A 21754-nucleotide genomic window follows, 5' to 3' on the forward strand; every position below is an offset into this window, starting at 1 on the left:
CTCAGCCTCCGAAACATGTCGACGCACACATGAGGTTCTGTCCTTAATTACGACAAAAATACCTCGCACTCCACTTCTTTTAATAGTACCAGCCCGGGGACCGAATTAAAGTTTTTTTCAAGAGTCCCACGAGCCAGGCACTTTTTAATTTCACTCATCCCACCACTCACTCACTGCACTGTAATAATACCCTCACATGCACCATACATAGTCTACCACTATAAGTGCTCCCGCGTAGTCGTAGGTCGTAGCACGCCGCATCCCGTAGTGGGGTGCGATGACCCCTATGATGAAGCATGACACCAAGGGTCCTTTTGGTGTGTGAGGGGTATTTTAAAAAACACTAAGTGCTCCACACCACTGTGTGAACACTTCTCTATTAGGTGGATTCTTGCTGTTTATGTAATCTGACTAGGGAGTACGAATCCATCAGTGAAACTCTCTTTCCCCCCCACTGTTTTTTCATGAAGCCTTAGAATCCCCAGCAACTTTCTGATCTGCGGACGAACGTACAGAGGAGATCTGGCTCTGGTGGCTCTGCCCTTTCCTTATTGTTAAAGGAATCAGGACAGTAAAGGAGGCTATTAGCCTTATGGTGGATAAGAGTAGCATGGTCCTTGGAGAAGATGTGGTCCACGTCATAAGTATAGACTGACTACAAAAGAGGCATGTATTGCAAACTATGTCTAAGCTCCCAGGTAGTACCTAGGAATCTTGTATTTAGCATCTTCTGTGGTGCCCAGGTCCTGCTCTTAATTTTATTAAAAATCGTTGGATTTGTATCTAAATTTCTAATAACATTTGTTGTTGCTATTGTAATTACCTAGGGTACAAAGACTGGCACTTAGACTCGGTCAGCATTCTATTAAAAGTCAAGTGGTGGGCACTGATTCAGATCAATCCTTCGAAATCCGCGTGTTACATCAAAGCAAAGACTCTTTCTTTCAGAAACACAACACAATAGTTTCTCACGTTCATGTATTAATTTCTTACATTGGAGACTGTCTGGTGCTCAAATCTTTGGTCTTCAAGCTCCGTCTGCCTTGCTGTTCTTTTTCAGGTGTCTTGCATTCGTCTACCTGCTCCTCAACTGGAGTTATACAGGATTCAGTTTCATCGTCCAACCGCATATCTGGATCAAGGATGTCAATAACATCTTCAAAGAGCTGCAAAAGTATCAGAGGTACATGTTATGTTATGTTATTTAATTTTATAAGGCACTCAGCCACCCAAAGGTTTCCCGGTGCCGCCTGCATAGCTGCCTGCATGTTATATTGGATATTTCAATAGTCTTTAAAAGCTTGCTATATTAGGTTCCTATTTCAAATTCTTTCATATACAATTCCTTTTCTGCATGTAAATATGAAAACATTCCCTTATTTATTTGGTTTGGCCAGCAGTGGCACCCAGAATAAATTATACACCAGCTGGACTATTCAAAAAGGTTAATCACACTTGTGAGTAACTTTACTACTTTGGATATTTTCAAAATAAGAGTGTAAAGTCACTCAAAGTCCACCTCTCGATTCCCTGAAAAAGGGGGTTGAGCCAAATTTAGGAGTGTAAGATCCTACTAAAAAAACAGAAGCAAGTCCAGCACTACACATGGCCAACCACTGGTATTGCAACCCCCACCCATAGAAAATAATGGAGTTATTTATTTAATAATATTAATTTAATATGTAATTAAATTATTTAAAATAGTCATAAATATAAATAAATATGTCACACATTATTTGTTAAAATATTACAGATTTTTAAATCTAAATATAAAATGTTTTAATAGAATGTTTCATTTAAAAATTAATGTAACTATGATGTTAATAAAAGATAATTCATTATTTTAATACATTCTATACATCACGTTTAATAACCATTAATACATAATAAAAAAACGTTTTTTACTTTAGGTGGGAATTTGTTTTTTTGTTTAAACTACAATTTTTGTTTTAATTTAATGTATTATATTAAGGTCCTACCTTGCCTTGTCACATATTCAGTTCCACGTCTCCCGGGAAACCCTTGACTACAGAGACACCCTTTCCCTCCTGCTCCCGAGAAACAAGGAACCAAGCAAAAGTGGGTTGGATTCCAAAAGAAGAAAAGGGCAAGTACATTCACTGTCTAAGCATGCACTAGCTTGCACGCATCACATATACAAAATAGTTTAATGAGCTAAACAAACTGGGGAGGTGAGTTGCTTCACCCTGACGAAAGCCCCAAACCTACTTATTCCCTTACTGTAGGGCTGAAAAATGTTGGAAAAAGGTAATAGGACCATTACATCCTAAATACCCCTTCAATTTCTAGTTTTAACATCCCCGGCTACTCCGTCAATGAAGGGATACATTGGAGCATTTGAGGGAATTTTAATCTTTAGTTATGCCCACTGGACTTTTTCTTTTATGAGCTTCCTTGAAGACGGTTGAGTCCACCTTGACCTTTAGTAGCCAGGGTGAACCCAATGATGAAGCATGACACTACTAGTGTGTGTGAGGGTTATTTTAAGAAAAGGAAGTCTTTCCGTTCCCGCATTCAGAAAGGCGATGTCATAGTGAGGACCAGCATTCCCCAGCATGCAACATCTGGAACCGTAGGTTGGATACTTAAGATATATATACATACAGATAGGACGACATATTCCCCCCTTTTCTTCCTTTCAGACAGTGAAAGGGACTCTACCCTCCAGATCTGAGCTGGAGCCACCAACCCTCACAGATCTTACTGTGTGGTGACATGTCCATATCCCCTGGAGAAACAAAGAAAATAGTTAAGACCCATTTTCAAACAAGCCAATTATGAAAAAAACGCAATATACTTTTATTTAGTGACACCGCCTCAAGTACCCTAACGTCGCTTTAGGAGTTGCATTGTTTTTTAAGTCTTTTTTAATCGTTTTTGGTGACCTTAAACTTTTTTGTAGCATAAATGCCCTTAATCTTAATGTTATTTTAATGTCTTTTTGTAAAGGTTTATTAACAAAGTATACAATAAATAAATATTGAACTACTGACTGCACATGCTGTTGGCCACTTTAGGCGGTCAGTGAATCCTGGGGTCTGAAAGGAACTGCTGTTCCACTCTCAATAATGTTTTACGACACAGAAGTAGCATTTCCCACCTCAAAATGATATTAGCTATAAACAAATGGTCAGGTTTTCCAAAATCTATTGTCAACAGATCAGTCACCATGATTTCTCACAAATAGCTCCATGATGCAAAACAAATAAATAGTGCATGTGAGAACAAAGATTTTACCTCTGGAGGAATACCATCTTCTAAGTGAGGATAGAGAGCCAGAGGGTGCTTTGTCAGGCCATACTCTATTTCGTCGATGTACTCCCTCCTGGCTTGCTGTAATGGGAGCAGCTTTGAAAAAACTATTTGATCTTTTGTAAACCTTCTCCTGGGCTTTTTTTGATCTCTGGCACCAGGCGGCTCATGCAGGTTGTGAATGATGGGTGTAGCGCCCTTCGTTTGCAGAGGAGATAAGCAACTGGATTGAGGAGGGTAGCCATCTCTGAAATCATCCACTGCTGGGTCCAAGAACCGCCACCGACAGCCATTTAGGGAACCGGATAAATTCCTTTTGGTGTGGGGATCCTTGAGATACTTAGTCGTCACCCTTTCCTTGTACCTGGGAGCAAACACTTTTGAGTTAATGTTAAAAGAGTGAATGCATGTCATGCTAGTTGGCAAAGCACATTTATGCAACTCGGGCTTTTACTCTAAAGTAGTTTATAATCCACAAGTGCTTTGTAGGGCAAAATTAAATGTCCAGTCTGCCTTTCTTAGAGATTTTCATAAAATTACAATTACCTTCACAAACAAATACCGTTAGGGTTTTTAATATTCTTTTAAGCAAATACATTTATGCCTCAAATCAACTCTGTGGTCAAGGGTTTGAATAAGAAACACCTCTCCCAAAAAATGATTCTTCTCGTGCAGACTGCTCCCTTGCGTGATGCATTCTGGGCGCAAGTCTTGTCCATTGTACTGTGATCTACTTGGGCACTCAAAAAAAATCACTCACTGGGCACAAAATCTTCAAACCATGGCTGGTAGGTTACAATTTAGCTGCTCTAGTTTACTCTTTGTAAATAAAAAACCTACTATTTATAAAAGCTAGAAATCCGAATGGACAGTGAGTTAATTGAGGGTTATTACGTACGCCTCGCAGAGTTCCAAATCCGCTACACCCCTTCTGAAGTAAATCTTGACTGCTCGCCCACTCTACCCTTGACAAGTCAAGCACACAAACGCAAAGAATGTAATTTGCTCAACATGAATCTTTCTGTGTGGTGGGTGGCTTTGAAAAGGGGGGGGAGTCAATCAGAAGCACATTGCCACATACCTTTTCTGAACAATCTCAGGTGCCTGAATGGCTTGTGTGCAATTTTCCTTGTGGGTGTAGAGTTCGGTACTATGAAGAAGTGAGACATTGTGCTGGGTATTCTTAGTGAGATCCTTGATGCATTGAGTAGAAAAACATTCACTTGCAGAGGTGAGCAGCTTTTGGGAGATCCCTCAGACTTCCAAGAGATCAGAACAGAGTTGCCAGAGGCATGAGAAAGGGGTAAACACTTAGGGCCCAATTACGATGTCGGACAGACCAGAGTCCATCCAACATCGTTTGGCTACTGAAACCAAACAACCTCCTATCATCGGTCCCGACCCAGCAATTAGGATGCGACCGAACACTGTTAGGTCGCAATCCTATTCTTCACAATGGGAGCATGCATTCTGAACGGAATGCATGTTTTCATTGTAAAGAGCGGAGGTGCAGTTCATCCCTGCACCCGGTGTACATGGATCAACAGGGGGGCACCATAGGTGCCCCCTAGTCTGCCGTCCGGAGGCCTTGCACCCATTGGGCCCTGCTGGGGGCCCCCAAAGTCAGATTCCCACAGCCTTTCTTTGTCAGAAAGGCTGGCACAGAAAGGTTGCCGAACACTGCTATTGTAATCTCGCGGGCGGAAAGAGCCCCTTTCCGAATAGCCCCTTTCTGAATAGCAGACGTGCACTCTGAGCCCGCCGTAAGTCATTCGGAAAGCCTGTTTAAAAAAAAAAATGTTAACACAATTTTATTAGCATCTTCAAATATGCATCATAAAACAGCATGCAGTTACATTTTTAGTGGTATATACGTCATCCAGTTGCTTATATATCTTGACAATCGTCCGTAATATTTTGTATCAAAGCATACAAGTATTCGGCCCATGAGTCCATGGCTCCAATTTAAACTACATTAATGCGTTTAGAGCAAAATTTCTGACATCACTGCATATCATCTGCTACCCATTCATACCCGCCCTAGATATCTCAGCCACAATTATCCCTCCCTACAAACTGTTAACTATAAACTTGGCTGCTATATTCCAATTTATTATGCCGACTGGGTCTCGAGGGTTCGCCAAAGTAGTGTTGCTCCAGTGTGTCCCTATGCGGGGGGTGGCGGGGGTGCGAGGGGGGAGGGAGGAGGGAATAAAGGAGCCGACTGGCACCCAGGAAGGGGGCTGAATGTTCGGGGGAAAGAGAGCGAGGGGGGGCTGGTCACTAGCGCAATCCCCCGTCATGCTCGGGTTGCTGCCCAAACCAGAATTAGGCAGATGCAGCCAACTAAACCGAGGGATCCAGGGCTGCACCCACATCGTCTCCCGTCACTGCTTTAAATTGCTCTAACACATGAGCCCCATCTAGCGCTTTTGGTTTTTTCCTCGATCCCCTATAGTCCTCATGAGCTAACGCCTCCTCCTCCTCTACCGACCATCTAATGACCTCTTCTCTCCATTTGCCCTCTCATGGTGCCCTACAAGACTTTCACAGCTGTGTTATTAGTTGATTAGCGAGCATCAGAGCCAACCCCGCAAAGTGACGCAGCAGTTTGGCTTTCTTCTGGAGTGGGAGGAGACCCTATAAACACACTTCCATAGTGTCCAATCTGGTGCGTTCCGTAAGTGCAGATAACCCACTGGTAACTTCAGACCAAAACCTTCCCAGGACAGGACATGACCATATCATATGAGTAAAATCGGCAGGGTTGTGGGGACATCTGGGTCAGTGTGCAGCAGCTAGGGGGTACATCCTGTGGATAGCCTGCGTGGTAAGATGAGCCTTGTGTAGTATTAGTAATTGTATGGATTTCAGCCGAAAATTACGGGACACCCGACGGGGATGTTCCAGGGCAGCATCCCATTCCCTATCCTCCAATTCCCTTCCCAGTGCCATGTCCCATTTTTGACGGAGCAGCAACAGTGGCACATACAGGTGTTCACGCAGTCCACGGTATAGCCAGCGTACCAGGTGGCGTCCATGGCCCATGATGTACAGTGACCGCAACATTTGAAATGTAGGGGGTTCCGTCTGCGTTACCAATATTTCCAGACATACAGTACAACTGATGCATGCGTGAGGAACAGATTCTCTGGTACCGCTCTAGTGCGGGCAAATTTGTCATGTGTCATCAGTGCACCGTCGGAAGAGATCTCCAAGTGTGGCTGAGCCCGCCTGCAACCAGTCCCTTACCTGGCCAGCCGACAACACACCACATCGGTAGGTAAACCACAAAGGGGGAAATTTGGAGCATATGGGTTTAGGGCTTTAGCAGATTTCTGTGCCTGCTTCCAGTAGTGGATGGCAATGGACAATAGGAAGGGAGGGTCACGCATCCTGTCATCCCCGGGGCATAGCAGTGCTTGTAACTTCCCACTCTGTAAGTGCGCCAGGGTGTAACCAATTTCGAACAAATTATGGCCTGCCAGCCAATAGGTCACCCACTGCAACTACCCAACAATACAGTAAATTTTAAAAACAGGTGCCCCCATGCCGTCCGCCGTGCTTGACAGCTGCATCTTGGATAACGCTAGTCTGTGCCTCCCTTGTCCTCATAACAAGGACGTGAACAATGTATTTAGTGACCTAAAAATCCAGGCCGGCAAGATCACAGGGACATTTACAAAATGGTATAAAAGTCTAGGTAGCATGACCATTTTGGACACTGCTAACTGGCTCGCCATGGACAATGGCAGGGTGTTCCAGAAGGATACTTGCGACCGGAGCGAGTTGATAGTCCGCACCACATTCCCATCAATAGTGTCGGCGGAGGACCTATACATTTTTATCCCCAGATATTTAAATGTTGCAGGTTCTACTCTGAACTGCACTTGACCAAATTGTAGGTGGGTCCCCTAGAACATGCCAGAGAAGGAATATGCTACCGACTTCGCGGCTCTAATGCGCAGACCAGAGATGTCTCCAAACTGCGAGAATAGGCTGGCAACAACCCGCATGTCCACACCAAGGTCCCTAAAAAATAACAACATGTCGTCCGCATAGAGTGAGACTGAATGTGTTATTGGTGGTATTGGTATGCCATAAGGGGCCATCAAGTAGCGCAGTCGCTCCGCCATTGGCTGCATTGCCAACATAAACTACAGGGGCAGCCATTCGGAAAGCCTGTTTAGGTTAATTTCTGACTGAAACCATCCAAATGGGTTGGTCGGAAATTAATCCAAACAGGAGATTACGATGCCTTAGGAACGGCTTCGACCGAGTGTCGGTGCCATTTCTTACGGCATCGTAATCAGGCCCTTAGTCGTGTCTAGATTCTGTTTAATGTGCCACTATGTCATCTAAGATCAGATGGCAAAGTGGCACCTAGCTAGATGTGTGGTGCTTCTCACTGGGCTGAGGTGAAAGTACAGTTGCCTGTTGTCAGCAAATTTGTAGGAGAATCCAAAGAGGCTCCATGTATATGATTAATAGCATTTCTAGGTCATTTATATATAAACAAAATAAAAAGGGGGCAAGAACGCAGCCCTGATGGACCCCATCTTTATTGGGGCAGTGAGTTCACCACCTGCTCCATATCGAACTCTCCCTGTCACTTAATGATGCATTGCTGCTGAAAAAAATGCGCGATGGGCTGTTCAATGCCCATAGTCAACATCTTCTACCCAGAGCCTTCCTCTCTGCACCCAGTCACAAGCGGACGTCATGTCCATGAACCCAAGGTGGAGGGATCCAGGCTTGGCTAGAGACCAGTTATGAACATGGCAGCCCGGCTCATAACAGATGTTAAATGGATTGAACACATCACTCCTGCTCTCAAGATCCTCAACTCGCTTCCCATCAAAGGAAGATATACTTACAAGACTGCCTGCATCACCCACAAAGCCTTTTACTAACATACCCTCACCTACTTAGACAACAAGCCTACGAAATCTAGGAGCATTAGATCTTTGAGAAGCTGCAACGCACTTTTGCTCCGGCCTCCCAAACTAAACAAGCATTTGCAATGCAATAGGTTTCGCATTAATTAAGTTTGAGCTATTGGCATTGTTAAATATTGCAACACCAAATGCATCAAAAGTAAATTGTAGGCCAAAAAAATGTGTATTTATTTTTGTAGCAATGATGGCATGCTGTGCTTGAGATTAATATGTTTAAAAGTAAAGTGCCCCATACTGCGATTGCTACAATAGTTAATTATGGATCCGTTAATAATTGATGTGTGCACTGATGGCTGGTGGTGTGTGTGCCTGCAGAAATTCTGCACTGATGGCTGGTGGTGTGTGTGCCTGGTGGAAGCGTGCACTGACGGCTGGTGGTTTGTGTGCCTGGTGGAAGCCTGCACTGACGGCTGGTGGTGTGTGTGCCTGGTGAAAGCGTGCACTGACAGCTGGTGGTGTGTGCCTGGTGAGAGCGTGCACTGATGGCTGGTGGTGTGTGTGTGCCTGGTGAAAGTGTGCACTGACGGCTGGTGGTGTGTGTGTGCATGGTGAAAGCGTGCACTGACGGCTGGTGGTGTGTGTGTGCCTGCTGAAAGCGTGCACTGACGTCTGGTGGTGTGTGCCTGGTGGAGGCGTGCACTGACGGCTGGTGGTGTTTGTGCCCGGTGAAAGCGCGCACTGACGGCTGGTGGTGTTTGTGCCCGGTGAAAGTGTGCACTGACGACTGATGGTGTCTGTGCCTGGTGAAAGTGTGCACCGACGGTGTGGTTGTGTGTGTGGTTGTGTGTGTGGTTGTATGTGTGGTTGTGGTTGTGTGTGTGGTTGTGTGGTTGTGTGTGTGGTTGTGTGTGTGGGGTTGTGTGTGTGTGGTTGTGCTTTGTGTGTGTGGTTGTATGTGTGTGGTTGTGTGTGTGTGGTTGTGTGTGTTGTTTGTGGTTGTGTGTGTGCTTGTGTGTGTGCTTGTGTGGGTGGTTGTGTGTGTGTGTGTAGTTGTGTGTGTGTGTGTGTGTGTGTGTATGTGGTTGTGTGTGTGTGGTTGTGTGTGTATTGTGTGTTGTGGTTGTGTGGGTTGTGGTTGAGTGTGTGGTTGTGTGTGTGGTTGTGTGTGTGGTTGTTTGTGTGGTTGTGTGTGTGGTTGTGTGTGTGGTTGTGTGTGTGTGGCTGCGTGTGTGGCTGTGTGTGTGGTTGTGTGTGTTGTGTTTGTGGTTGTGTGTCCAGTTGTGTGGTGTTGTGTGTGGTTGTGTGTGTGGTTGTGTGTGTGCTTGTGGTTGTGTGGGTGTGGTTGGGTGTGGTTGTGTGTGTGTGTGTGGTTGTGTGTGTTTATGTGTGATTGGTTGTGTGTGTGTAAGTGTGGGTGGGTGTTGTGTGTGTTTATGTGTGTGTGGCTGTGTGTGTGTGGTTGTGGTTCTGTGTGTGGTTGTGTGCGTGTGTGGTTGTGTGTGTTTGTGGTTGATTGTGTGGTTGTGTGTGATTGTGTGTGTGGTTGTATGTGTGCTTGTGGTTGTGTGTGTGGTTTGGCGTGGTTGTGTGTGGTCGTGTGTGTGGTTGTGTGTGGTTGTGTGTATGTGTGGTTGTGTGTGTGTGTGGTTGTGTGTGTTTGTGTGTGTGGTTGGGTGTGGTTGTATGTGTAGTTTTGGTTGTGTGTGATTGTGGTTGTGTGTGTGGTTGTGTCTGGTTGTGTGTGTGGGGTTGTGTGTGTGGTTGTGTGAGTGGTTGCATGGGTATGCGTGTGGTTGTGTCTGTGGGTGAGTGTGTGGTTGAGTGTGTGTGGTTGTGTGTGTGGTTGTGTGTGTTTGTGTGTGTGGTTGTGTGCGGTTGTATGTGGTGGTGTGTGTAGTTGTGGTTGTGTGTGGTTGTGGTTGTGTGTGGTTGGGTGTGGTTGTGTGTGTGTGGTTGAGTGTTTGGTTGTGTGTGTGTGGTTGTGTGTGTGGTTGTGTGTGTGGTTGCGTGTGTGTGTGGTTGTGTGTGTGGTTGTATGTGTAGTTGTCTGTGTGGTTGTATGTTTGGTGGGGTTGTCTGTGTGATTGTGTGTGTGTGGTTGTGTGTGTGGTAGGTTGTGTGTGTGTGGCTGTGTGTGTGTGTGGTTGTGTGTGTGTGGTTGTATGTGTAGTTGTGTGTGTGGTTGTATGTGTGGTTGTGTATGTGGTTGTGTGTGGTTGTGGTTGGGTGTGTGGTTGTGTGTGGTGTTGTGTGTGTGTGCTTGTGTGTGTGCTTGTGTGTGTGCTTGTGGTTGGGTGTGGTTGTGTGTGTGTGGTTGTGTATGTTTATGTGTGTGTGGTTGTGTGTGTGTGGGTGGGTGGGTGTTATGTGTGTCTATGTGTGTGTGGTTGTGTGTGTGTGTGGTTGTGGTTCTGTGTGCGGTTGTGTGTGTGGTTGTGTGTGTGTGTGGTTGTGTGTGTTTTGTAGTTGTGTGTGTGGTTGTGTGTGATTTTGTGTGTGGTTGTATGTGTGTGTGTGGTTGTGTGTGGTTGTGTGTGTGGTTGTTTGTGTGGTTGTGTGTATGTGTAGTTGTGGGTGTGTGTGGTTGTGTGTGTGGTTGTGTGTGTGTGTGGTTGTGTGTGTGGTTGGGTGTGGTTGTATGTGGTGGTGTGTGTAGTTGTGGTTGTGTGTTATTGTGGTTGTGTGTGTGGTTGGGTGTGGTTATGTGTGTGTGGGGTTGTGTGTGTGGTTGTGTGTGTGGTTGCATGGGTATGCATGTGGTTGTGTGTGTGGTTGTGGTTGAGTGTGTGGTTGTGTGTGTGGTTGTGTGCGTGTGGTTGTGTGTGTTTGTGTGTGTGGTTGGGTGTGGTTGTATGTGGTGGTGTGTGTAGTTGTGGTTGTGTGTGATTGTGGCTGGGTGTGGTTGGGTGTGGTTGTGTGTGTGTGGTTGAGTGTGTGGTTGTGTGGTTGTGTGTGTGGTTGTATGTGTGGTTGTATGTGTGGTGGGGTTGTCTGTGTGGTTGTGTGTGTGGTTGTGTGTGTGTGTGGTTGTATGTGTGGTTGTATGTGTGGTTGTGTGTGTGGTTGTATGTGTGTGGTTGTGTGTGTGTGTGGTTGTGTGTGTGTGGTTGTGTGTGTGGTTGTGTGTGGTTGTGTGTGTGGATGTGTGTGGATGTGGTTGTGTGTGTGGTTGTGTGTTTATGTGTGTGTGTTTATGTGTGTGTGCTTGTGTGTGTGTGGTTGTGTGTGTGGTTGTGGTTGTATGTGTGTGGTTGTGTGTGTGGTTGTGTGTGTGGTTGTGATTGTGTGTGTGGTTGTGTGTGTGGCTGTGTGTTTGTGTGGTTGTGTGTGTGTGGTTGTGTGGTTGTGGTTGTGTGTGTGGTTGTGGTTGTGTGTGTGTGTGGTTGGGTGTGTGTGGTTGTGTGTGTTGTTGGGTGTGTTTGTGTGTTTGGTTGTGGGTGTGTGGTTTTGTGTGGTTGTGTGTGTGTGGTTGGGTGGTTGTGTGTGGTTTTGTGTGTGTGGTTGTGTGTGTGGTTGTGTGTGGGACAGTAATACAAAAAGCATCTCAAAATATAGGAACACAAACAACGAGTTTGTGGAAAGAGAAAGCAGGTTGTAAGTCAAACGGGCAGCAGCAAAGCATTAACACAACATGTTCTTTGATGTTTGATGTTCTTTGATCGAGAACATCAAAGAGGTGCTGTGAAAGTGATCGCGGGCAAAAGTGAAAGTGATCGCGGGCGCTTAATGAGCATGACGAGGTTTGCCATATGGTGCCTCTGCTCCTAAGCGCCCCGCCACACATGCACTGTAGCTCTAGGCTGGCCATGGTAGCATTTTTTGAGCCCTCACTAAAAGTCTCACAAGAGCAGCGCATGCGAGACCTAAAAATACATTAACTAAGACTTGCTCTTTTTCTAGAAATGCACCGAGCATATACGGATCTCTCTACCTAGCAATCTACGATGCAACCCCTCTTTCCCTTGCTTCAAAAGAGAGCTGAAACTCCTCCTCCTCAACGATTACTTTAACTCTTATGATTACTTTAACTCTTAAACTTACTGAACTTGGTTAATTATTTCTCATTACAGGTCTAGACCCTCTGTCAAAGTTGGTTGTTTTGTTTGCTTATGCTCTCTATTAGATCTTCTCGAATTTTTCTTTGATTTTCTTTGATGTGTCCTATAATGTATTGAGTCTTCGTTCATATGGTATTACGTTCTTGATTTACTCTACTCTTCACTATCATGTAAAGCGCTCTGATACCCTTGGGTGTAGCTAGCACTATATAAAACGTATGAATAAAAATAAAAGATCGTAATCAGTTACTATGTCTCCTTTTTCCAAACTTTTAACTAGCCCACTAAACCAAAACTGGGGTAGTATGACTCGGACGGAAAGGCCAAGGGGCTGCTTTTGCTAGAAAAAATGTCACTGCATTATGGGCTCGACCCAGCTTTATAATACAGCGTTTATTTACAGCAGATTTAGGTGAAGTGGTTGTAGTGTTCTCCGATCTCCGACGCGCTGTAGCGGTGCAGTCTACCTGCGTCGGAGAAGTTACGCTAGCGCTGGCGCGTGTCGTCAAAATAAAGGGGTGTGTCCCAGGGCGATCAGTGGGGACTACGCAGTAAAAGAGCACGAGTGTCCCGAGTATTTACTGCGGCCGCGGTGCTCACACCACGCGCTCCAGCGGCCCCTTCCCCCACCACACTGGCAACGAGGGGCAGAAACTACCACATGCTGTGCTATACATTTACCACCTTCTGTACCTGATGAGAGGCAATTAGTGGGCCTTTGATAACAGCCCTGGGCCCAAGGTGAGCAGCCCGAGTGTTCCTGGCCTGCTGTGTGCCCTCAAGGGAGCCTGTGGCCTGCAGCTCCTGAATGTGCTTTGCTGAGGCAGAGGCCCCTGCGCACACGGTGGAATCCTTGCTTGCGTGCGCCCCAGCATCTGGAGAGAGGAGGATACGTCGTTGAGGCCTGAAACCTACTAGCCACAGGAGAGGACCCTGACGGCGTCATCTTCACCCTCGGCCGGGCGGCTGCTGGTGTCCTTCGGGGGTGAGCAGTGCACGTGCTGCGAGGTGTGACCACGTCTGCGCTAAGATGGCGTTGATTCCCGCCATTGAACCCTTTGTCGTGGATGGAGCACCCTCATCTCTCGCCCCGCGATGGAAAGACTGGACTGATCGCCTCCAGATCTACTTTGAAGGGGCTGGCATAGCTCGGGAAAGGCGCATGGCCCTGCTCCTCCACCTTTCAGGCAAAGACATCCACCGCATCTAAAAAACCCTGGTAGAAGCCACGCCCAAGACGTATGTCACGCTTCTCAACGCCCTAAATGCGCACTTCGAGCCGATGGTGAACAGGGACTATGAAAGATTCATTTTTCGTCAGGCCAAGCAAGAAGCGGAGGAATCACTAGATGCATTCCACGGGCGTTTGAAAGAGCTGGCCAGCACGTGCGGATTCCGTGATGAACAGGAGGAGATCCGAGGTCAGATAATACAAGGATGCTATTCGTCCAAACTGAGAGTGAACATTCTTCAGGAGGATAGTAAGCCCCTGGCGGACCTCCTCACCCTGGGGCGGTCAAAGGAGTTGTCGCAAGCCCGAGCGTCCCATATGGAAGCGGCCCTCCACCGACCCATCAAGACGGAACAAGTCAACGTGGTGGAAAAGGCGAATGTGGTGAGGCCCAAAGTGTGCCAAAACACAGTGAGACGACAGCAAGACAGGAAGAGGGAGTGTGGCTACTGCGGAGGCGCGCCCCATCGCATGCAAGACTGCCCAGCAGGAGGAAAAAAGTGCAGTGCATGCGGGTGGATGAACCACTTTGCAGCAGTATGCTGGTCGGCGAAATCAAGGAAGGAGGCAGCGCAAGCGGTAGCTGAGGAGCGAGACAGCGAGGACATGGATGATGACACGGGAGACTACCCGGTTCAGTACGTATTCGCAGTCGATCAGCCGCGAAAGAAGAGAAAACGACTCCCAAGATGCAGAATTAAGATCCACCACCAGGAGGTGAGAGCCACCGTTGACACGGGGGCGTTGATCGAACTGATGGCTGCCAACGTATATAATCAACTAAGTCCACGCCCGCCATTACATGAGGCCAGGATCAGAGTATTTGCATACGGCCAGAAGACACCCATCCCACTGCTGGGATGTTTCAAGACTGAACTGCAACACAAGGACCTCAAGACCCCCACCACGGTATACGTGTCCAAAGAAGGAAGTAGTATGCTGATAAGCGGTCAATCCGCAGAAGAACTAAAGCTAATAGAGGCCATCATGGAGGACGTCTTCAAAGGTATTGGATGCCTGAAAGGAAAAGAGGTCTCCCTCCATATTGACCCGTCAGTCCAACCGGTGGCGCTGAGGCACAGGCGCATTGCGTTCCACCTGAGACAGAAGGTGGAAGAAGAGCTAGAGGCGTTGGAGAGGCAAGGTATTATCAAAAAGGTCAGAGGACCCACACCAGGGGTATCCCCGATCGTAGTGGCACGGAAGCCGAAACAACCGGGGCAGGTCCGCATCTGTGTGGACATGCGCATCTCAAACGCTGCGGTAAAGAGGGAACGCCACCTAACCCCCACCATTGACGATATATTGGGAGAACTGAACGGCGCAAGGTGGTTCTCGAAGATGGACCTCCGGTCCGGCTATCACCAACTACCGCTACACCCGGACTCCCGATACATCTCCACCTTCTCCACGCACGTTGGTCTCAGGAGATACCGACGCCTCAATTTCGGGATCTCGATCGCTGCGCAGGTGTTTCAAAACACCATCCGCGAAGTCCTCAGCGGGCTCCCAGGAGTCTTAAACGTAAGTGACGAGCTACTCATCTATGCGTCATCAATCAAAGACCACCATTGGAGACTTTGTGGGGTCCTCCAGAGGATCAAATATTCCGGACTGACTCTACATCGAGAAAAGTGCCAGTTCCTAAAGAACAAGATTAGCTTCTTGGCTACACATCCTCGGACTAAGGAGAGGCCCCAGACCCTGACAAGGTACGTGATGTACAAGAAGCTCCGGCGCCAACTAACATCTCAGAAATAAGAAGCTTCCTGGGCATGGTGAACTTTTGTGAACATTTTGTCCCAGACTTGTCAAAGCTCACGAAACCCCTCAGGGAACTGACCAAAGCTTCCTCCACATGGCAGTGGGGCCCGGAGGAGGAGCAAGCCTTCAAAGACACTAAGTCAGCTCTGTCAGCAGACACGACACTGTCACACTTCGACCCAACCCGATCTACCAACGTCGCTGTGAACGCTAGCCCACATGGGCTTGGAGCAGTACTCACTCAACTACAAGGGAACGGAAAGTGGGCCCCGATAGCGTATGCGAGTCGGTCCCTGACGGACACAGAACAGAGATACTCACAAATCGAACGAGAAGCAATCGCCATCCACTGGGCCTGTCGGCATTTTCACGTCTACGTGTATGGCCATTCATTCACAGTGTCCACAGACCACAAGCCCCTGATTCCCCTGTTTCAAGAATCAGCGTCCAAACCTCCGCCAAGGATTGAAAAGTTGATACTTCAACTGCAGGGATACAACTACCGTGTGGAGTACAAACCGGGCTCGACCAATCCAGCGGACTACCTCTCGAGGCACCCCAGGGCGGCCACCAAAGCGGAAGAGGAGGATGCCGAAGACACTGAAGAATATGTTCCCTTTTGTATCGGAAAGATCCCGACCACTGCCCATGAGTCTCAAGACCATTGTAGAAGCTACCCAGAAGGATGAATGCCTGCAACTGGCCGTAAGCGCAGTCCAATCGAATGACTGGCACCCGATTCAATCCACCATGACCCGAAGGACGCCACAAGCCAAGACTTGTGCGAGTCAAAGATGAACTTTCGGTCGATAGCAGAGGGTTTCTGCTCCGAGGCCTGCGACTAGTGATACCATCAAATTTGACTCAACAGGCAGTAGACCTTGCACACAGGGGACACCAAGGCGTGGTAAAAACCAAGAGCCGACTGAGAGCTAAGGTGTGGTTCCTGGGAATGGACCCACTGGTTGAACAAATAGTCAGGGCATGCGCATGGTGCCAGGCAGCGGGCCAACCAGACCGCTCTCACCCAGTCATCACGGAAGAGAACCCTCAACGACCCTGGGAGTGAGTGAGTGTAGACTTTGGACACCTCCCAGACGGACGCTATGCTCTAGTAATCATCGATGATTACACAAAATACCCGGAGGTCGAGATCGTGGGAAGTCAGACAGCCACGGAGGTCATAACTAAGCTTGAGAAGACCATCGCTACCCATGGAATATTCGAAGTGGTGAAGACAGACAACGGTCCACCCTTCCAGGGAAGAAGTGGATTAACTGATGCCACCGATGAGGGAAGGCATAGGTATGTAGCTCCGCGGACTAGCCACGACACCAAACTGGAAGTGTTACTACAATCTCATGTTCCTTTTCTTTTACTTTTCATTTTAAACTAGAGAATTAAGAATCCTCCATTTATCAGTTTAAAATTAGACACACGTGGTGCTTTCAGCCTATAAACTTGGTGGTGAGTAAACAATTCTATATTAATAATTCTTTCTAGACACAACTATAATAGTTATTTAACTTTTATTAAGATGTATGTAAATATGTCATATTCAGACATGAATTAGTTTACTTATTATTATTATAATTTGTTTGGGTTGCAGCCCTGAGGAAGTCGTAGGTCTGATCAGACCAGACGAAACGTACGTTGGCTGCTGTTCTGTTGAAAATAATACGAGGACTGTTTCAATGAAGATATAATTGTGACAAGAATCAAGAAAGCAATAAATGGAACACTAATATTGGACTGTTTTGTGTGCTCGATGATTATAGTATTCCAGGGATAGGAGTTTGCAGACTATCTCAAGGCCTGGGGGATCCAGCACCGGAAAGTGACCCCGCGCTGGCCTCAGGCAAATGGGGAAGTAGAGAGGTTCATGCGTACTCTCAACAAATTGATACGCATTGCGCATGCAGATGGATCACCGCTCGAGAGGGCCATATACAGCTTCCTGGGGGAATACCATCTGACGCCCCATCTCACAACTGAGGCAGCTCCGGGACCAGCAAGCATGGGCCGAGTAGTGCGGGACACCATACCACATCACTCGAGCTGGACCCCGTCTCCGATCGACGCGGGAAGGACCCTAGCCAACAGGTCCAGCTCCAACAACCAAGCCAGTGCCTGCCAACGGGCCCGGATGTCTGCCATTCAAGTGGGAGACAGAGTTTATGTCAAGGACAGGTACCCAGGAAGCAAGTTCCGGCTTCCATTCGAACCTAGGCCTTGGACAGTTGCCCGCAGGACCGGCACCTTGATAACTGCCAGAAGAGGAACGAAGGAAGTCACCCACAACGTCTCATTCTTCAAAAAGGTGGATGCCGGGACTCCAGACCTGTCAGAATCTGAAAACATGGACACATGCCCACGTCAACAGGCAGAGGAGGAGGTCCCAGACGGTGATCACGAATCAACCACCACTGGGGACGAGACCAGGTCAGACCAGGGCGCACCTTCCCGGCAGGGAAAACCAGTTGCGAGTCCGCCGAGCTGTTCTGCAAGATCCCAGGGGAGCCAAGCCTCGCAAAGGGTGACCCCATCTCTGCCAACATCACGGGGAGAACACTCCAGGTATGGCCTGCAAGGAAACCCAGCTCCATCCTCCCGGCTGACCGACTTCTTGGTGTGACGAATTGGGACTGGAATTCTAGTGACTGGTAATAGATCTATTTTGATCATGGTTTGTTGTTTAATGAAGGTTAGAAGGAATGTAGTGTTCTCCGACGCGAGGTAGCAGTGCAGTCTAATCGCGTCAGAGAAGTTACGCTAACGCTGGTGCGTGTCGTCACGTGCCAGCTATAAAATAAAGGGGCGTGTCCCAGGGTGATCAGTGGGGACTACGCAGTAAAAGAGCACGAGTGTCCCGAGTATTTACTTCGCCCGCGGCGCTCACACCACGCACTCCAGCTGCGCCTTCCCCCCACCACAGTGGTAATCTTGAGATTAGATTTCCTGTCTTCTAGTTCCATGACTAAAGCCTCCCCGTTGATGCCAGGTCCTGCAGCAGTAAGTAGTTAGTAGCCAGCATGCATGGTCATACATGCCAATAGCATACATGCAAATAGACCCGATTCAGGCGGGAGACTAGCGATTTTTCAAGCCAAAAATGGTTTTATTTCAGCTGTCTCCCGCCTGAAATTGCATTTTCTATAATTGAAGTCAATGGGGAATTTTCATTCTCCCGATTTTTTAACTTTAAATCTCCCACGTCCCTGTCCTAAAATGTTGGCATGTATGCAATAGGCCCATTCGGGGGGAAGATTTTGAAGCCAAAAATGCATTTATATTGCTGTCTCCTGTCTGAAATTGCCTCTGCTTCAATAGAAATCTATGGTGGTAATACCTACTCCCAATTATTATTTTTAAATCTCCCTATTGCCTCTTCTTAAATGTTGGCATATATGGTATGTTAGATGCGGATATTTGCCATTTGAGAGTCTAAATGTAAGACAATTTCATTCCATTTGGATGCCAGAGTTGTTCATTTCCTAAACATGTCTTGCAATAGCGGCGGGCAAGGCTTAGATCAGGAGGTGATAAAGCCAGGTAAGAGATAGTCATTATAGGCTATTTAAAAGTTCATCCTTCAGAAAATCCGCCCACCGATCCCTGCGAGCATTCGTCAGGGAACTCACCATGGTTGTTGTTTGTACTGCCCCTGCTCCTGCATGGTTATTTCAAATGAGACTGAATGACCTACGGCTTGAATAGAGCTCTCGCTGCAAGATCACTTCATTCCAAAGGCATAGCATAGTCACGGGATCTCGTGTACTCCCAAGCGCAGGAAAGTGGTCGCCATATGCCGCTTCTGTATGTACACACCGTGGTCACCATGGCGACCGCGTCCCTTCTCGCGAAGTAACCAAGTTTGTATTGGTCACGCGGACGAGGCCATTTTAAACTCAGGCATTAAAGAGCCAGGGCGTGGCAAAGCCATGTCCGTGTATTAAAACTTCGGTGTCAATGATACATTTGATTCGATTGCATTCATTCATTCATACGCGAGTTGCTGCACGTTAACATGGATGGGCTGTTGCCAACAACTAAGAATAAAAAGAGAGGAAAGACGATCCTATAATTACACTCGGGGCCGACGCCTAACCCGCCCGTAGCCATTTTAAAATGAAGGTGGACACATAAAACTCAGTGAATAGAACTTTCCGTTAACATGAAGTTATTCACCACAAAATTATATAGTACTGAATTCTTTGGCATTTCGAAAAATAGGCAAAATATATAACATTATGTGTCAAACTGTAATGTTCCCTACAATTATATTTGTAACGTTTTTTGTAAAAAAAAAAAAAAAAAACAAGTGCAAAAACATCTGGTTTCCCCTATTTGTTAATAGTTCGAGGTTGATTTCATGATTTGTGAACGTTAGCCTCTACCTCCATATGTTAATATTCCTATTCAAAATGGCGATCAAACTATCGAAACCACGCATTGCAAACTTCGTCTTGAATGCATTGTCCTCTTTCCCTCTCTATACTGTGTGTAGTTAGTGTCACGTCTTGTACGGAAGTGGCCCTTGAATTTCTGGAGTCTGCAGAGGAACAATCAGCAGGTCGTGGGGATGGACGCCGGCGAAGCTGATAAAAGGCTGCGAGAGTCGCGGAGGGAGGAGGCTCGCTCCTGTTTGCGTGAGCTCTCTCAGCACTCATTCTGGTTCGACATTTGGGTCTTTCTCTTGTTCGACCTGTTTCTTCTAGTCGTCATCTTTTTGCTTCCCTTCTGAGTGTCCACCTCAGCCACGTCAAAGGGTGAGTTCTGCTGAGGTGTCGATCGAGGAGGGTTGGTGGGTCTGTGGTGTCCTCAAGCTGACACAATACTAGACATAACGCTGTCACACTCACCCTCGGATAGGAGCAGCTGAGACACTCCTCAGGAAACCTTTCACCGAATAGAAAACAGCAGGGTAAAATTATATGCAATGTTTTAATTCACTATGACCACAGCAAGGAAAACAAGCCAATGGTCATGAAGCTGTACAAACCAAAGAAATGGCTTTTGGGGCTGAAAGTCTTCCACATGTCTCTGGAGAGCCGCCTCGTGATGTCACTGCAGTTTCAGTTGTGTTTTGCCATGCATTACCTCTTTGTAAGTCTTCCTCGCCACATGAATAACGAAGTGAGCTTCAGCTCCACACCAGAACCCTCCAAAGCAGAAGTTAAGCCTCCCATGTCTCCCATCCCTTCCCAACATGGCCGACCCCTATCACCCCTGACCTCTATAAGAGGCCCAACACTTAAGCCTGTTTTTTTAGTTCTGCGCTGCAGATTCTTCAGAGCGTGTTTCAGGTAAGTGGTTCCAGCTGGTCCCTGGTTGGTGGCCATCCTCCTTCCTTTCCCCAGTATCCATTCTCTAGCAAGCCACGGGTTTGCAGGAGGCCGGGCGAGGGGGTCTGGGGCTCTTCCTGGCTGCCGTTGTCCTGTCCTCTCGTCCGTGTGGGCAGAGGATTTGATTGTTTTACTCGTGCCCGGTCCCACCCCCCCATATCCATGTTTTCCTGTTATGCCTGCTGGTCATTAACTGGGACGGCTTGGTGTGTAGTGAGGGGTGGGAGCGCACAGTGGTCCGATCTACGGTCCCCGGGCGCGCCTCCCCTTCATTGTTTTGTTTTTCGCAGGCCCCATGGGGCCTCCGTGTGGCCTTCACTATCCCGGGTGTGGAGCTGATTGGCGACTAACTGCTCTATTGTTGTGGCTTGTTGCACGCCAGAGGCTGCACCGGCAAGCTGCCTCTCTTCCTTGCTACCTCTTCCTTGCTACCAGCAAAGCTTCGCCTTTCCTGCCCCAGAAGCCGCACCACCTGAATTGCAGGGTCCGCTGCTGCTTACTGACCTGCAATCACTGCTGCTTCCATAGGGCTCTGGCTGCTGCCGGGCTCCAATTCCCTAGTGTATCTTGGTAAGCGGTTTGGTCTGGCTTCTTTTGGCCCATCTGGCTCTTAGAGGGGCACTGTCTCTTTGGGCTTTGCCTCGATTGTTCGCCTGCTGGGCAGGGTTTGGTTCTGTGCAGCTCCCCGGGCCTGGTTGGGTGCTCTCGCACTCTCAGGAGCAGCGCGCGTCTGCCATTGCCCCTGGTATTCCCGGTCCCAATGATTCATTGCCCCTGGTATTCCCGGTCCCAATGATTCTGCACGCTCGCCCGTTCCTCATTCTGAGGGCATGCGGCCTGTACATTAATTGTGTCCTTTGTGTGGCACATGTCCTTATGGGATTCTTTCTGTCTTATTTCAGGTCCTAGTGGGTTGTGGTCACTTTTCCACACGTCGCTTCTGGGCATTTAATTTGTTTGCGGTGTCTTGCATGCGTGCTCCATTATAGCTCACGCTGCGACATTGGGAACATGGTTTAAAGCTGTGTGTGTGCGCAAGTGTTCATTGGCGATCTCGGCTCTTCTGCTGCCTGTCTTTTTCGACACTGCTGACTCGTGCTGTGCCATGGGGCCTGCGTACTCTGGGTGTCTTTTTTTATATTTCTATGCATATTTTTGCAATCCTGGAGGGGTTTCAGACACCAG

The 21754-nt window shown here is 47.6% G+C and overlaps 1 protein-coding gene and 1 long non-coding RNA gene across 2 annotated transcripts in view; one reads left to right on the plus strand and one right to left on the minus strand.

Annotated features, from left to right (window-relative positions):
• LOC144818468 (protein FAM47E-like) overlaps nucleotides 1-19247 on the minus strand; it is a 121417-nt gene extending 102170 nt beyond the window's left edge. Inside the window, exons 1-3 of the mRNA XM_078675935.1 lie at nucleotides 18866-19247; nucleotides 3259-3637; nucleotides 994-1166 (exon numbers count right to left, since the gene is read on the minus strand). Of these exons, the coding sequence (XP_078532061.1) occupies nucleotides 994-1166; nucleotides 3259-3637; nucleotides 18866-18900 (587 nt within the window). The 5' untranslated portion in view covers nucleotides 18901-19247. The remainder of the gene's footprint in view (nucleotides 1-993; nucleotides 1167-3258; nucleotides 3638-18865) is intronic.
• Nucleotides 19248-19465: 218 nt separating this feature from the next.
• Nucleotides 19466-21754, plus strand: part of LOC144818469 (uncharacterized) — a 34995-nt gene continuing 32706 nt past the window's right edge. The window contains exon 1 of the long non-coding RNA XR_013607111.1: nucleotides 19466-19993. This is a non-coding gene — a long non-coding RNA (uncharacterized LOC144818469). The remainder of the gene's footprint in view (nucleotides 19994-21754) is intronic.

This window comes from Lissotriton helveticus, chromosome 2_1, assembly GCF_964261635.1.
Source record: "Lissotriton helveticus chromosome 2_1, aLisHel1.1, whole genome shotgun sequence".
NCBI classification, from domain to species: Eukaryota; Metazoa; Chordata; class Amphibia; order Caudata; family Salamandridae; genus Lissotriton; species Lissotriton helveticus.